The sequence below is a fragment of the Patiria miniata genome, unplaced genomic scaffold, assembly GCF_015706575.1.
Source record: "Patiria miniata isolate m_02_andy unplaced genomic scaffold, ASM1570657v1 HiC_scaffold_27, whole genome shotgun sequence".
NCBI lineage: Eukaryota > Metazoa > Echinodermata > Asteroidea > Valvatida > Asterinidae > Patiria > Patiria miniata.
Genome location: NW_024037066.1, coordinates 9,046,422 through 9,063,277, shown reverse-complemented (window position 1 = coordinate 9,063,277; position 16,856 = coordinate 9,046,422). Strand labels below are relative to the sequence as shown.

Genomic DNA, 16,856 nt, shown 5'->3' with positions numbered 1-16,856 from the left:
ATTTTTCAATATTGTTAAAAATATAAAGCATGTGCCATAGAATTACACATGTACAATGATGTTGGATCATTGTGGATTGCACTTGCAGGAGGGTCTGCGCAATAATAGGAAAAAAACTTGAAGTTAAGGTTACAGGAAGTTCATGTTGATATTGGGTTAAAATCCGACGGGATTAAATGAATGAATAAAGTACAGCTGAATGCAAAATCGAAAGAATAACATGTCCAAACACACTTCAAGGTTATAGTTCTCATTCGAGTTTGGGGCATTATAAATTGTCAATTCAGCATTCATATTTCATCACAGCGTGTCATTCCAGAATTCCCAGCTCAAAAACGGAAATTTGCTTTCTTTCACTTTCACTTTGCCAAGGCAAAGGTTTTGATTATTTAACACCATAGGAAGTTTGTATCTGTTAGCAATTTGAACACGTACAACACAATTTCACTGAATATGTTCAAAATCAAATGATGGTTTTTCGGGCATATCAAGTCATTCAAATTTATACAAACACAGGCCAAAACAGGATGTTTACAGTTGACAACAACTTGCCTATAAGTTGGTTGAAAGTAAGAAATAGCGTCGGTGACCTTTTTCAGATTGATACATCCATGCAAATTTATCCATGGCTGTAGGGAGAATTCACAGGATCTTATCAATGCCTAAAGCAAGGTTCAAAGTCCAACTAATTCTCCCTACTATAACTTCTGAAGGGAATGAAAGTATCAATCCAAGTTTGTTTCCTTTTTTTCCTTTTTTAAAATTAACTAGATACAATCAGTTTGATCTGTTGTCCGAGACCGCTTGACGCTTGCAAAGCACGTCTTAAAGTCCAAATCTCCACTGGTGTCCAGACAAGGAGCCTTACAAACTCCCCTAGGGAATGGTGCTCGGGGAACCAGTGAGTTTTTTGCACTGTTCAATCGCCAACGGGCGGGAGGGGGGGGGGGAGTACTTAAAGCAGGGTTAAGGCAGGATTTGAGAGGATTGTTACCCTTGCTCCTAGTTTGCTCTCTTCCTTGATATACAGCCAGTTCTCAGCTTCGTCATAGTCAAGACTCTATATAAATTCAGAAACAAGATTTTTTTAGACATTTTATTAATCTAACCAACAGCCTAAATGTGCATACATGTTGGTTCCAAATTTGAATTTTTGTCATCCATGTCATTATGCTTTTCTCATACTATAAAAAAATACACACATTGTTACATGCAGAACAATTTGAACAGAATTTTAAAAGAAAATGAAAGAACGATGAACAACTGGCTTAAAATTACACCAAAAAAACCCAATCGTGGGTTTTGAAATACTAGGAAATGTTTTCCACAGGCTGGTTGTATAAAATAGCTTGCATTATTTGTTGGTGAACCTTCATTGTCCAAATACATGTTACTCAGTTTAAATTCCATTTGGCAAAATTTTCACCGAAAAAGAATGAAAAATGTAGTATTTTTAAACATTTCAAAAAGAAAAGGTCCTAAAGAACAGAGTATTTCTCCAGATTTTGTTTATTCGCCAAAACTTTCACTCTTAAACTGTTTATTTGGAAATCCTGTGTTATCAAAACTTTCCACGTTGTTTTCTTTATCTCGGTGTGGACTGATATACTATAACAGGAAAAGTGTTTCCATTGTATTGACAAGCTACACTTCCTCAATGCTGACATTAGTAAATACTTTCATGACTGAAATCAATCAGTTTTTCCAGCCTCATCGTCCCAACAGAAAAACAAAAGTTGAGTTAATAAGGTATTTGTGAATTTGGAACTGCAAATATACTTTCAAAAATTTCATTTTTTTTTTATTTTACTTTTTTCCTGATGTGCTAAAGTTAAAATGTTTGCAGGAAATTTTCTTATTCTGTATTAATAATTAATATACATAAATTGAAATCAATTTCAAGCAAATGAATTTTCAAAAATTCAATAAACAACCTTGTTATTGAAGAAACAAACACAATAGTACCTCATATTTGGCAGAGAGAAGCTTTGTAGTTCCTATTTCTTCTGGGGCAGTGTCGACGTCCTGTTGAAACAAACACATGCAGGTTAACCATGTTAACTTATAGGCAATTAGGTGTAAAAGGTAAATGACAGTTTTTACTAATTTTAAATGAACAAAAGAAACTAAGCATGAATTTGTGGACATGCACACTCAGGTCAACCTCAAATCTGATTATTACATGCACATGCCAACGTGATTTATACACATGGGCAATTCCACGGTTACTCACGTTACATTTTTGATGTACTTTTGAGTTTCCTTGGGCTGTAATTACTTACTGAAAAGGTTTAATAACTGTTATCCCCGTGGTAGATAGAGTAGATCTAGACCTACCTAAGCACCAAAGATGACATCCAGAAAAATGTGCTACATGTATGTACATTTGTATGATAAACAAAACCCACAAAATCGGTTACTCACGTTACATTTTCGTAACGTGAGTAACCGATTTTGTGGGTCTTGTTTATCATACATAACACATTTTCCTGGAGTAGGTCTAGATGTATCTACCATGGGGATAACAGTTATTAAACCTTTTCAGTAAGGTAATTACAGCCCAAGGAAACTCAAAAGTACATCAAAAATGTAACGTGAGTAACCGTGGAATTGCCCACAAACATGTTCATGTACATGTATACCGGTAGTCATGACATTTATTTTGGAAAACCTGACGGCCCGAACAATAGCAAGGTCTTTTTAAACTTTATTTGACCAATTTCAGTAGGAATAAGTGTTTCAACTCTTCAGGGAAAATTGAGATCAAGACAAGACAAGTCCAGACATTTTTATTATGAACTTCACATGCGTCAGACATTGTAGTATTAATAGGCCATCAGCCCGAGGGTTTGGTCAGTATCAAATCAGCGCATAAATGATTATAGTGCGCATGCACAAGGTACATATACCGCCCCTAGAGTAATAACAAGCATTTTGATGGACTTTTTGAAAAAACTGGTGATAACACCCAAAAAGCTGCCACCGTTGCAATGCTATCACATATTCATAAATACCTCAGACAGTTTAGCTATTCCTATTGGTCGAGAGCCCGTCACGTGGCCGGTATTAAACGGATGATAAAGACATGGCTAGCTGGTCTTAAACACTTTTCCAGTGTCACAATAAAATGTGGACTCCTAAAAATCCAGTGCCTCTTACCGTTTCATTGGTTGAACGTTCACAATCCTCACGTAGGCATGCGCAACACTACAAGCGAGTCAGAATTTTATAGTTCTAAATTCAAAACGCAACGCCCCAGGTGCGTTCTGCGTGACATCGCGCAGAACATGTTACGCGCGCGTCAATCTCCATAAAAGGGTTGTTTACATCTTACTCGCCAGCTGAACACTCCATTATTTTGCTAGAGGGATGTTTCAAAAAACATGAAGTGAACTTGTTGAACAAAATCGGGATTTTTTGAACGAAGTATTTGATATTTTTTTACGGATAAGGTATTTATGAATGGGAATAAATATGTGCTCGGTCGGTATTTATCACTCTGTTTAATACCGCTTAGAGTCTGGGTGCTGATAATTACCCTCGCCTCCGGCTCGGGTAATTATCAGCACCCAGACTCTAAGCGGTATTAAACGAGTGATAAAAACCTCCGGAGCACACATTTATTCCCTTATTTTCCACCTCTGGAGGTGTATACCGGTCGGTACTTTTTGCCAAAAATCGCTATGATGATTATTCCCCTCATTTGATCTTGATACCGGTGGCCAAAATCGGGCCGAGGCTGATGGCCTATACATGTAAGTCTTGCGATAGTGCTGTCAAATCGTGTCCTAAGTGCACATTGGTTCGTTTAAGGGGTTGGAATTGTGTTTGTTCAAAGCGTGGCTGTGCATCTAACGCGAGCGATCAAGTGCAATGAAAACGGTCGGAGTTTGGAAAATTATTGCTTTGGTTTGCCCCTCGAAATAGTATTTGTTCCTGGAAGTGGGGATTTGTGTGGGAAATGGATCCAATTTGCGGGAAGTAAAGCCTTGAAATTGTCCTGAAGTGGATCTTATATTACTGGTAAATTCACTTTTAGTGTTTTGCCGTTGCCTGATATTTTGTATTGATTTGTTTTTACACTCGATTTACACGAATATCACGACGGCAAATCTTGCGACAGTCTTGCAAATTCACACGCTTGCAAATGCAATAAGGCATGTAAGGAGATAATCTGTGTTTTTTTTTGTGTGTTTGGTATATATAAAACAGTACCCACATTGTTTTCCCTGCCCATTCAAACGTGAGGCGGCCCACCTCGCTACTTTCAGTGACCACCTCGCCCAATTTTTGCCAATATCACCACCTCGCTGTGAAGATTGGCAATAAAGGAATTACTAATCGAAAAATGTTCATTTTTTGTGATTTATGAGCGTTTTCCTTGACCTTTATGTATCAAGAACTCACAATTTGGATGTGTAAATGGAATCATCTCGCATTTTTGTAAGGGCAGCATCCTTCTGAGTTTGCAAACTGCATCAATTTTGTTTCAATCATCAATTTGAATTTTTACCACCTCGTTCATTTCATTAGCCAGGGGAAACACTGAGTACCCAACTACAAATTTTCATATTGAATCGGTATTTTTGTTTTTTTTTGCAACTGATAAGTTCCCACATTAAATTGTGCTCATATTGAATTTTATTTTGAATTAGGAACACCCGATTACATTTTTTGTTTACTCATTTTGTCAATATCAGCTTAGTACATTGATACATGTATGCTTTGCAGTATTTCTGCTTGGTACTGGTTGGTGATATTGGGTCCTGAAGATTTGGTGTGAACGAAAGTCGTACATGTACATGATGTATACGTATACATGTGTACATGTGTACATGTACATGTGTAGGTACGGTACTTTTAACATCCTACATGTTATATACCGGTACATGTACATGTACACAAATACTGAACATGTACATGTACTTGGTACAGGATGGGACTGTACAGAAACACTATAGAATAAATGTCAATTTAACAGTAATGGAAAAGCTCAAAGGAATCTTTGGAAATGCACTTTTGTGTCCCATTTAACCTACTTTCAATTTTCGTTGTGCCGTTTTCAAGGGTACATGTATTTTGGTTCCTTTCTGGTTTTTATTATAATGTAAATTTCCATATTCATGAGCAACAGTGTGATGTCATTTCAGGCAGAAACCTCAGTGTAAATTCAGCACCAAAAGTTGCCAGTATTTTGGAAATTTCGCTGTCGAAAATGTTCTTTTCTTTGGTGATTTGTTGTTGTGTCAGTTCATAGCAGTAAGCCAATGAGCAAACACTTTTCACCAATGTTTTCAATAAGCCAATTTCTTGGTTCACAATTTAAAAAGGAAACCCCTAAACTGAACAGTGTCTTACTGAAATGACATCACAGCAACAGCGCCTTAGTTGTCCAGAAAAGCATGGAAATTGTTTAATTGTTTAAAGAAAATTAACCAGGATGTCAAATGTTAGATGTTAAAAAGGGATGTCAAATAGTTTTCATACATTTAAGAGGAGTAGAAAGTTGCACAAAATATGTTCCTAAGAAAAATTCACTTCATGGACCCTTTATGATGCCCATTCACTTCCATTGGCCATAGGCTTGTTTGTATTGAGGTTTTACATACCTGGAGTAATACCCCTTTAATTTTCTGGTAACTTTAATTAAATACCAAGTTACTTAAACCAAAGATACAAAAAAGAATTTCCCCTTTATTAAATTGAAACTGCAATAAACCTCAATGTTTAAATCACCTGTCACCTAAATCACCTACCGGGTAGCACCGGTAGATTTAATACAGCTTAAAATGTAAACAAATGTATTAAAAGACAGCTTTAATTCAATGATGGCTTCGAAATAACTTCAATGCAACTGCAGATATAAATAAAAAGTATCATTTTTAAAATAAATGTCATAAATGTTAAAGCATTTTCGTGTCTTGCCCACTGTCCAGATTAATTGTGTAGTATATCAGCAAATTGATGTAATACATGTACATCTTTAAGAGCATTTACAGCCAAAACGTGCAAGTACATGTATGGCATCGGGGGTGTCCAGATTCAGATTCAGTACCCTCAAATCATCTTAAATCCGTTGTTGTCTAAAAATGTTAAGTTGAACGTCATTTTCTAGGCCTCCTAAGATTTTCAGCTGACGGCCTATAGCCTAATGTAATAAAATGCTAAATTATATGTGGCAGTAAATTGCGGAAAAAAAAGCATCGACCAAAGAGGACTTTGGAATCATGTTGTGTATTGCCAAGCTTGCACTCATTCCCTTTCAAGTAAATGTACATGTATACATGTACATTCCATGGATTTGTTTGTGTTCACCTGAAACTTGTCTTAATAAGAACAGTATGTACACAAAAACCAAGATACCGGTAGTCCGTTCTTTCCATGGGCTCCGTGCTCAAACAAGAGAGGGCGCTCTTTTACCACTGTTGAAAGAGCAGTAGATTGGAACGACGTGTGCGTACTGGTTCCGCGCGTATAGCGCAAAGTACGCACGACTAATTGTTTTCTGCATGTGCATAAAGCCATAGCGTCTTCACGTGAGCATCAGACGTCATCAGCAGTGCGTTCATATCTCTCCCAGTGGTCTCTCCCAACTCTCCCTTTCTTACCGTTGAGGGGGGTAAATGTGCACGGAGCCCACAATGCAAGGTATGTCTGCTGCCACCTATTGGCCAAAAGCCCTTTTTTTTTTAAACCAATACAAAGAATACAATGTACCGTAGCTCTTGACAACAAAATTGATTCAACCAATTCGTCCCACATTGAACCATCATTTAAACATGTTTTTATATTTTGCAAAGTACCGGTAGACTTTACAATGTAAAAAAACCAAGGACTGCTTGTACAGGCACATGTACATACCGGTATGTATATTTGTACATTGTATGTTACAAAAAAAAAACACCTGACTTCCTACCGGTACATATTGTAAAAGGGATATTGATTTACATCTCTGTGTACTTTCAAAGTATTTAGGCACATGTGAACGTGACATGCCAGCAGTCAACCACCAAATGGTTGAAAGCTTTTTTAGAGTGGTAATGTTATCTGAAATGTGTCATGAGCCGAAGGCAAAATATTTATTGTGGTTCCATGTTTAACAGACACTGCGAGACATCTGAAACGACACAAACAATTTGGCCAAAGAACGAAAGTGGCGCCTGACGCATTTTGGACGGGGAGGGGAATGTTTGCAGAGATCCAAGCTGAGCAAAATCAAACACTGGTTGCTATGGAAACACATCGGCAATAACATAAAGTCACATTCCCGATTGCGGGTCTTGCTATCTGATTTTCACATCGGTGAGAGTTTTTGGTTCAGCTTGAGCACAAATCCTTCGCAGAGGTGAAATGCCATTTGGTATAAGCTGCAGGTTGTGGGTTCGAGTCCTGGCGGGGTCATGGTGCGTGTGCCCTTGGGCAAGGCACATTGTCACTCATTGCTTCTCTCCACACAGGAGTAAATGGGTACCTGTGAGGGCAGAGATGGTGTTTGTGATTGAATTACCGGTACATGTAGCTCTTCCTTGCGCCTAACAGGCTGCATCGAGCTGTATACTACCCAGGGAGCTGAGATGGTATTTGGAATGTTTCAGGTGCCCAATGAGCAGGGGTAATAATGATGTAGCGCCTTGAGCACCAGTCCTGGTGGATGCGTGTGCTTTATAAATATCCACTATTATTATTATCATGCATGTCATTGGTGCAATAATTTCAGTGTTTCTATATAATGTGACCGAACCATGTAGCCTATAGATGTATAATGAATGAAAAATCATCCAAAGCTACGTGTACATGTACATCTGAATGTACAGTTTTAAATCAAAAGCCGCTTTAAAACATTCTCATGTTTCACAATGATATTTACATACATTTATAGCTGCCATCTTTTTCTTTACCCAAACTATATTTTACAAAGTTTTACAAAATACAAAACGCAAATGATACATAATGTAGTCAATGACAACAATTTTAGGATTTTAAAGATTGTACAGCATAGGGAAAGGAACTGCTGTAAATTGATATCTATTTGACACTGAATTGCAGGAGTTTGCAACTGGAATAAAAAAAAAGGTATTGCATTGTGGAGTGATTTTCGTATTCCTCCAAAATAGACTGAAGTTCTATTGTATGGTTTCCTTGTACCTTTGATCTTATAAGTTATAGGCATGTGATAGACCTAGAAAAGTTCAACTCTACATACGTGCACGTAAATTATGCAAATGCAGTGCTGATTTTTATTTACACAGTGACTGAGGTGGTTTTATCGTTGAGATTATTAACAGTTCAATCATGAAGTGAATTTTGCTTGCGTCACAAAATCACATGACATATTTTTTCCCCTGCCTACATGACCTACACATGTACATAGTAGAAGTACCTCGACCTTTTTTTTGCACACGACAAGTGCCATGTGTTAAATTGTGACAAACTTTTGGCGTACGTGCACAGATAAATGTTGGACTCTGGAAGCACTTGAGTGTGATAAATAGCAAAGCAGAGATAAAACAAATGGAAATGAGACTTGTATATTTTCAAGTAAATAAAAACATTGATGATAAATAAAAACATGTTTTGGCTCTACCGGCATATATATTCAAGTTTTGGGGAAGGAATGGGGGGGGGGGGGGGGGGGGGGGGGGGGGGGGGGGGGGGGGGGGGGGAGGGGGGGGCGGGATGGAGGGAGGAGTTTTTAGTTAGAAAAAGGCAAGCAATGGGATACATGAGAGCAGACTGGCTCCTACAATGTACATGTAGCAACTTTTTAAGACTAAGATATAATGAAAGGACCAATATTTATAAACCAACTGCCAGTAAGCAAATGTGATCTTATTATCAGAAAATGTAAATGGAAACGTACATTGTATTAGCCAAATGCCCCCTACATGTACATGTACCGGTGCCTACACTCACTGAAATGTTACTAACTACATGTAAGCGCCGTCGATATCAGAATTTCAATAATCAATATATCAGAAATGTTTATTCGAGAATATTCGATTTACTGTAACAATTATCTCATGTAAAAGTGAAAGACGACGCTTTGATTAAACAAAGCAAAAAAAGTCCCAACTTTCCACGGCTTTCTCTGGAGCATATTGCTCAAACTTTTTAAAACAAACCTCAGCACTGAGAGTTTGTCCAGAATCGTGGGCGTTGTTTTTTATAGTTTATATTATATCCGCAATGTTTTTCTGTTTAATTTCACCCTCTAGGGCCAATAATATTTTTCAGAACTTACCGTCGTATCTTTCCATGACATTGTACGTCGGTAGCGAAGCCCCGATGCGTGACGCTGGCTGGTCCCCGCATCACCAGATTCTTCGGTTTCTGCTGATCCTTGCACTGAATGCGTTGTCTGTTGTCATGGTTGTTTTTAACAAAATAAATTTAAAACAAAGAAACATATCTGGTTATGACGAACACATTTGGAAGGGGAGAAGGTGGGGGTTGCTTAAATTAGTTTGAATCAGAGTTGTAATGACTCGAGTCAATGACTTGACTTGAGTCTGCCTCGAGTCACAATTTTTGGCGGCTCGACTTGAGTCCCGACGGGTATTGACTTGACTCGAGTCACTGTAAGCAACTGACTCCTACTATCACAAGCTCTGTAGAACGGCCAGAGCGGTAAACGTCCCCTGGATGCCTGAAACTGATCATGCTGATTGTAGCGATTTTACTACTGACTTTGTTTGAGATTATCTTCTCATCTAGGACAGAGATTTCCAAAGTTAGGGTACCTGCTCGTAGAGGAACTCATACCTTTTGCCGAAACACGTTCCTGTATCTAAAATTCTTCATCCAACTGGTCAAGAAAAGACGATCAGTCTTCAGCTCCCAAAAACATCGTCTCAAAAACGTTCCTCCATGGGATGTCAAAATGGCGGACTGGTTTTGCATTCAGTTTTGGTCAAAAGTGCGCCTGCATACATGCACTTTTGACCAAAACTGAATGACAGGCAACAGCCGTACAAATGCACGTTGTCAAAATTTGATGCAAGCTAGTGAGGGCGCGATTTATCACAACCCATGACGTCACATGCAACACGACGCTTTCGTGAACAATGGCTGTAAAAGTCGTCAGAATTCAACTCGAAATTACAAGATAACTAGACCTCTGAAGGTGCCGAATTTAACATTTTGTTGATATTAAGCAGTAGACGGCATTGTGTGAGTATAAAGTGACAAAATAATTGCCATTTCGAATGGATTTTCGGCTCCCTTTGCAACGGACTCTCCGTCCAACTTACCACATGTGGATTTGTGACGGTTAATACGGAGGTAGTCCAGTATTACCGTCACATTTATGGCAACCCGACGCCACTTTTTTCTTCATTATATCATCTCATTCTCAATGAAGGTCATTCATTGCAAAAATGATAATAAGATATGAAGTGGGGTGCTGTGGTCCAATGGTTACGGTGTTCGACTCGTGTGCCATGGTACATGGGTTCGAATCCTGACCGTGGGAACATGGTGCTGGTGCTCTTGAGCAAGGCACTTTACCACTATTGCTTCGTTCTTTGGATGGGACGTAAAGCCGTAGTTCCCGTGTGTTGTGTAATGCACGTTAAAGAACCCAGTAACACTTATCGCTAAGACATACATGTACATGTAAGAGAAGGGGTTTGCCCCAGTGTTTCTGGCAGTGGCCGCAGCACCTTTTAAACCCTGGTGCCACATGGGTCTCATATCTCTCATGCCCTTCATTCATCTAGCAATAGACATAACTCCCAGTGCCTTGAGTACCTCAGTACTCCGTTGCGCTAATGCCTGAATAGGTTTCTGCAACGTAGCCATACAGATACAGAGATACAGAATCTCGGACTGAGAAACATTTCTATAGAATACAGGGCCACTCCATTCTATATCCGCGCATCCATGGCTGCGTGGATGCGCAGTCGGTTTTCTATACCGCCCTCTATTGATTTAATTTACTTCATACCCACTCTGCATCCGCGCATCGAATAAAGCACCCTCTATTGATTGAAATTAACTTCATGCCCACCCCGCATCCGCGCATCCAGGCGTCCAATAAAGCGCCCTCTATTGATTAAAATTTACTTCATGCCCACCCCGCATCCGCGCATCCCAAGACGGAATGAGTGGTTGGGGTTGGTTTTAGATAGGGAAATAAAGCAGTAGGTCCTACCTAGGGTAAATACAGTAGAGGGTCCTGGGTAAATAAAGCGCCCTCTATTGATTACTTCATGCTCATCCACCCCGCATCCACCCCGCATCCAAGACATCCCAAGCCGTCTCACTCGGTATATATACTACGTATTTGTCAATAATTAACTCTTTATACCGCCCTCTATTTTTATACATCTACGTTCATACCGTACTACTATACCCGCGTACGCATAGGACAAGAGAACTTTCATATTTCAACGTTGCTTCGTTCTCCGCGTGCGCCCTCTATGTTTTTTTTATACATCTACGTTCATACCCGCGTACGCACAGGAGAAGTCTCATATACCAACGTACGTTGCTTCGTTCTCAAAAGAGTTCCATTCTACTGAACGACCCCACTCCTCACATCGCATCCAACTACAAAAAAAAACCTTTTCCGGCGTGGCCCTGCATTCTATAGTTACTTCCCAATTTTGTTAGGAAATCAAATGTACACATGTAGAACATTTTTTGACTCTCTGACTCCATTGACTTTGTACACAATCGCGGAAGTGGTGTCAGGTTGCAACATTTTTCCTACAAAGGATTCATGAACATATTTGAATTCCATTGCCAAACAACGTAGGACTAGGAGCCTAGATGATGATTGATTTGGGTGATTTTCCATTTGGGTAACCCTACCTCAATTTCGTCATGACTCCGCCTGAGATATCGCCGATCGCCAAGCAGCGGGACCCGATCGTCCTTCGATCGGTTCGAACGCAGTCCTCCTGTTGCCATATCCGACACGATTGGATTCTGTGGAAAGTTTTACATTATTACATTTACAAGAACTTCAAAGAGGAAGTTACTTTGAGTTTGACCAAAAAAACCGAAACAGTTCAGCTGTCAACATGCAACAATGCCGTGAAAATGGGGTCAATCACAATCGTACTCTACTCGAAGTGGTACGGTCAGGTGATATAAGTGTACACACAATTAAACGTAACAACTACCGGGTAACACGTGATAATGAATGGAGCTGTGTGTTTCTAAAAATAGCATGGCATGTGGCGATTGTAACTAAACTACACGTACTACACTGTGCTGCCTTCTAAGGAAGCCTGCACATACCACACGTAATTTCGGAAATTCGTTCCTTATTTCCCCGTTGTTCCCTGTGGCATAGCCTCCAACAGAAAACAAGTCGACTGTCCCTACTTATAGACGTTTGCGATTGCTCAACACAATAAATTATGAAGCTTTGTTCATTTTGTACGGCATTACAAAAAAGACTCTTCGTCCCATCTAAAATGTACTCTGGGAACTGAGGGCGCTCTCAACAAATTAAAAGAAATCACTTCATTTTTGGCATCTTAGCTGTGCGGCATACGGGTACAGATTGTCAAAATATATTTATATTGTGCTTTTGGTTTAGAAAAATCGCAGAAAGTATGCCTGTCGAATTGAAAACTTACCAAAGTCTTCAGCTGAAGTCGTAGGCTCATAATTGTGCGCTAAGCGTTTGCCAGGGGCATTGTCTGACGTAGATGCAGTATATTCTGTTAATTTCAGGACAAGATTTGTTTTGTTAAAAAAGCAAACAAACCAAACCAAAAAACCAAAAAACAAACAAACACACAAACACACCAACCCCAACATCCCCACACAAACAAACAAACAAACAAACACCCCAACAAACAAACAAACAAACAAACAAACAAACAAACAAACAAACAAACACCCCAACACCCCCAACAACTCCCCCACAAACCAAACTTGCTGGCCTCTTAAATCAAAATAGATTATAATCGACAATACATTTATCTATGATTATTTTGGTTAGCGAATACCAACCAAAAGGTATGAGAAATACAGTGTGGTCATTGTTAATTTACTGACAGACTAAAGCTATAAAAAATATTTGTATTTCTGGTCACCCGTCCGCAAAATCACAAAGTGTGGGGAGGGGGACACCCCCCGGCCCACAGCTCCTCTAGCGGCACTTGGTCTAAAGCCTAGGGCACTGAGGACCGGGGCCTTATTTTCTGGAGGAGGGGGCCGGCGCTCCAATAGGTATGTTCATATAGTTCCAAACAAAACTTCTGGTATGGGACCCGGAGCCGCCTGTCTCGAGTGGGGAGTGGCAGTGTCCTTCGTCCTCGTGCCACCCCGTGTGACCTCCCCCCGCCCCCGCCCCCCCCCCCGCGTCTCCCTAGTAAGAAACTTCCATAAAGAACTCTTGGGTTGAACTTTATTGACACTTAACTGTTCGCGGCAGGAAATCGCGTGCTTAACAAAGTGTCGAAGATTTCCCAAGTGACGGCCTTGCACTCGCCCAAGTTCACAATTACAAGAGAAAACTTCCAAATTGAGACATTAGCGCCTTGCTTCCGTCAAGAGATGCTGTAAACGAATGAAGTGAGTTCCCAACGGAACGTGATTACATTTTGGACAACATTTACACAATAAGACGAAGTGCATGGTGCATTTAGTGAACCCATCAAGATGCATGAACCACTCAATTCTTTTACTGCATTGGACTTCACAAAGATGCGGAGAGCTGAGGATATATATTCCAAATTATGATTTTTTTAAAGTTGTCTTTCTTCTAATGTTTTTTCATGATTTTTTCTCTCTGCTTATGCATTTATTAGTTGCCTTCCCCGAGTCCTTTCCTCTAAACTATAGTCGTTAGTAGACCAACGCAGCATCCGTGACCTATATTTCATTAAGTAGGCCTATCCGGTTCGTTAGTAAAAAACGTCATACACGCGCGCACACAACGATTACTATAGGGCGAACGGTTACAAGTTGCGTTAGCTTCCGGTTCTAATGGTTCCAGTGCTACTTACTGACCAATGGGCGTAAGTTTAGACTGAACTGACAAGAAGACCAGTGTGGATTGTTTTCCTCTATGCAAAACAGCTTACAAGATAAAATGCTATGTGACTGTATCAGCAGAAATGCTTGCTTAACAATTTTAGGAGTAAAATATTTAACAGCTGAGAACCCATCACCATGTACATCAATTCCACGACATTTTGGCTGCTATAACCTGTTTTTTTTCCCTATTAAAATATTTTCTATGCTAGCCTAGTAACTTACTATGCTTAACAGCTGTATGAACTAAGACCCAGCCGGGTTTAACTGAGCAATATTGTCAGTGTTATCACATTAAACCCGATTTTAAAGTGTACCAGACAGTACACACTCCAGGTGGGATGGATTCTGCTATAGGTTTCCTGTGTGAGAGATTAATATTGTACGAAAGTGCCAATTACACACTGAATGTCAACTGTCTAGTCGCATACAGCAGACTTTACTCTCCTAAAAGGACAAGATTGTTTCCGTCGTAAAAGCTGTATTTAAATTCCTACCTTACTGTAGACAATGTCACTCCACACGAGTAAAACTAGCGTCTGCAAAATGTAACCGGCAACTGTTAGTTTCGACGAGAATTGAGCATAATCATCATCATATCAGCATCCGATACCAGTAACTACACTATACTTCCTCTTCAAAAAAAATCAAGTTCTCGGTAAACGGTACAGGCGTATAGCTTGCACAGAGCCAAAACAACCCACGTGTGTGTATTTACATGACAAAAGTGGCCTTGTGTAAAACCAACAAAAGAATAAAGAGATTTTCCTATTGATATCGTTCCCATGACACGCACCAACGACCTCATGGATTTGGCTCCGGATTGAAACATGAACACCGGTTCGAAGTTCAAGTTTACCAAAAAAATGTTATTTTTGATAAATTGTCATTTAATTAAAACGTATGTTTTGCTTTATGTCCTCTAACCCCCCGGTTCATTTGAGTATACATGACCTTTTGAAAACTGTTTTCAATTTTAAATCCGGCACATCACAAGCCCCTAATTACATCCGGCACTTATAAAGTTAAAGCCCCTGATACAATTAAAAGATGTATATAATGTGGATGCTAAATCTATAGACAAGAAATGTACAGTACATGTATGTTTTATGGAGACAATTTTAGGCTAAATTTATTAACAGTTAAACATTAAAAACAATATATTTGGTCCTACCGCATCGATCGTCTAGTCTATGAAGGGGCCATGGTCTATTAGTACATTCAAGCAAATTCGCTGATTAATTAATATGCAAGATAACCGCATCTTGACCTCTAGGTTTTGACCAATCAGCGAGCGCTTTCTATATCGGGTCTTCGGTCATCACCCGTTGTCGCGTCATTGACATGGATAAAACCCCCAGACACAGCAACAAAGTTGTGTGACGCTCTCTGTATTACATTACAATGGTTGTACAAAAACACTGCATTTGAATTGACCAATCAAACATTAAGTCCTGATTTGGGAATGAAATGACGTCACGATCTAGTAAAGTCGACTCCGATTGGCTGATGCGCAAGATCGCATAAATCTGCGTTAGACAGGAGTCTGGGCTCCGTGGATATCGGGTGATACTCAGACTGGTGAGGCCCCACGAAAAAAGAAGAAAGATTCGCCCCAACTTTCCTCTTTGCGTAGCCTTGCATAACTTCTTTGTTGATAAGAGTCGAACTTTAAACATTTACCAAGACCTAGCTATTTTCTAAAACAAACTTTATTTCTCACAAAGTTGATGTTAGATTACGGCTGATAAAGGACTTAAGTTGAGAACAGCGATCAGATTTAAGGCCCGAATTTGACATATTGCGGAAAGACGCCAGAGGCAGTATTGGCAAATCACTTGAAAGATAAGTCATTCATTTTTCTTTCAAAGATATCCCAATCATTAAGCGACTGAGTAGTTAATTGTAGACGGAGGTGAGAATCTGCAGTGCTGGCCCTGATACAAAGAGTAGATATCTTCATATCTGCCGTTCAAATAGGCTATACACAATTGCAGCGTTCATTGTTACCCAATGGTCCGTCTAGCACACGGCTGTTTTGGATATAAAGATGCGGTATACAACTTCAAACAAATCAAACACAATGGGGTCATTATTCCTCAAAAATGTCGACATATTTTCCTCCATTGAGCCAAAGCAATAGTCTGAGTATCACCTGTTATCCGCGGAGCCAATCTCCTGTAAGCAAATGGACCCAGTACTCTTCCCGGGCGCGTCTCCTCGCCTATTAAGACAAATTGTTTTTGAAGAAAGCTGTTTATCAGGTAGCCCGAACGGCCGAGTGGTACTATTCGTCGTCCTCAATTAGCGGGGCCCCGCGATCGAATCCCGCTAATGTCTTTTTGGTTTTTAACGTACGCGTTCAGTCATTGATTATAAGAGATTTAATTTCCTGTCTTAAAGTACTTAGCTTAATCGGTAAGCACTGCTGCTGGTACTGTCCGTGAGTTCCAGGTTGGCGCCTTCGTACAGGTTCAGGGCATGTGGTCCACTTGGGGGATCAGGGCTTAGGGTGCCGCCCTGTTCCTCCCTTAGCTCTTTGCTTTTACATGGTGCCTGGCCCTCCGGGGTTATATGGATGGATAGGGAAGGAAGTGTGTATTGGCTGGGAACGCCGAGATCCCGGAAGAGCCCTAAGGGATTGGCTGGGGCATTGTTATGGCTCAGACCGATCCCTGAATGCTTGGCTAGCACATAACTTTTCGATTTTTTTTAATCCTCTATTTTATTAAACTTTAGTTTAGTTTGAAATTCACCTCTGTTCGGAAAACTATTGTAATAAAACTTATATTAAAACGAGACAAAAGTCTTCTTCATGGATTAAGTTAAATACACAGTACAAAATAAATGTACATGCACAT

The 16,856-nt window shown here is 39.8% G+C and overlaps 1 protein-coding gene across 2 annotated transcripts in view; it reads right to left on the bottom strand.

Annotated features, from left to right (window-relative positions):
- Positions 1–12,664, bottom strand: part of LOC119734284 (H(+)/Cl(-) exchange transporter 7-like) — a 33,296-nt gene extending 20,632 nt beyond the window's left edge. Inside the window, exons 1-5 of one of the 2 annotated variants that reach the window (XM_038207692.1) lie at positions 12,591–12,664; positions 11,815–11,931; positions 9,242–9,358; positions 1,966–2,025; positions 995–1,060 (exon numbers count right to left, since the gene is read on the bottom strand). In XM_038207692.1, coding sequence (XP_038063620.1) covers positions 995–1,060; positions 1,966–2,025; positions 9,242–9,358; positions 11,815–11,931; positions 12,591–12,620 — 390 coding nt within the window. In that variant the 5' untranslated portion in view covers positions 12,621–12,664. Of the gene's footprint in view, positions 1–994; positions 1,061–1,965; positions 2,026–9,241; positions 9,359–11,814; positions 11,932–12,067; positions 12,087–12,590 lie in introns of those variants that run through there. The other variant, XM_038207693.1, reaches the window with a different exon arrangement.
- Between the last annotated feature and the right edge of the window lie 4,192 nt (positions 12,665–16,856).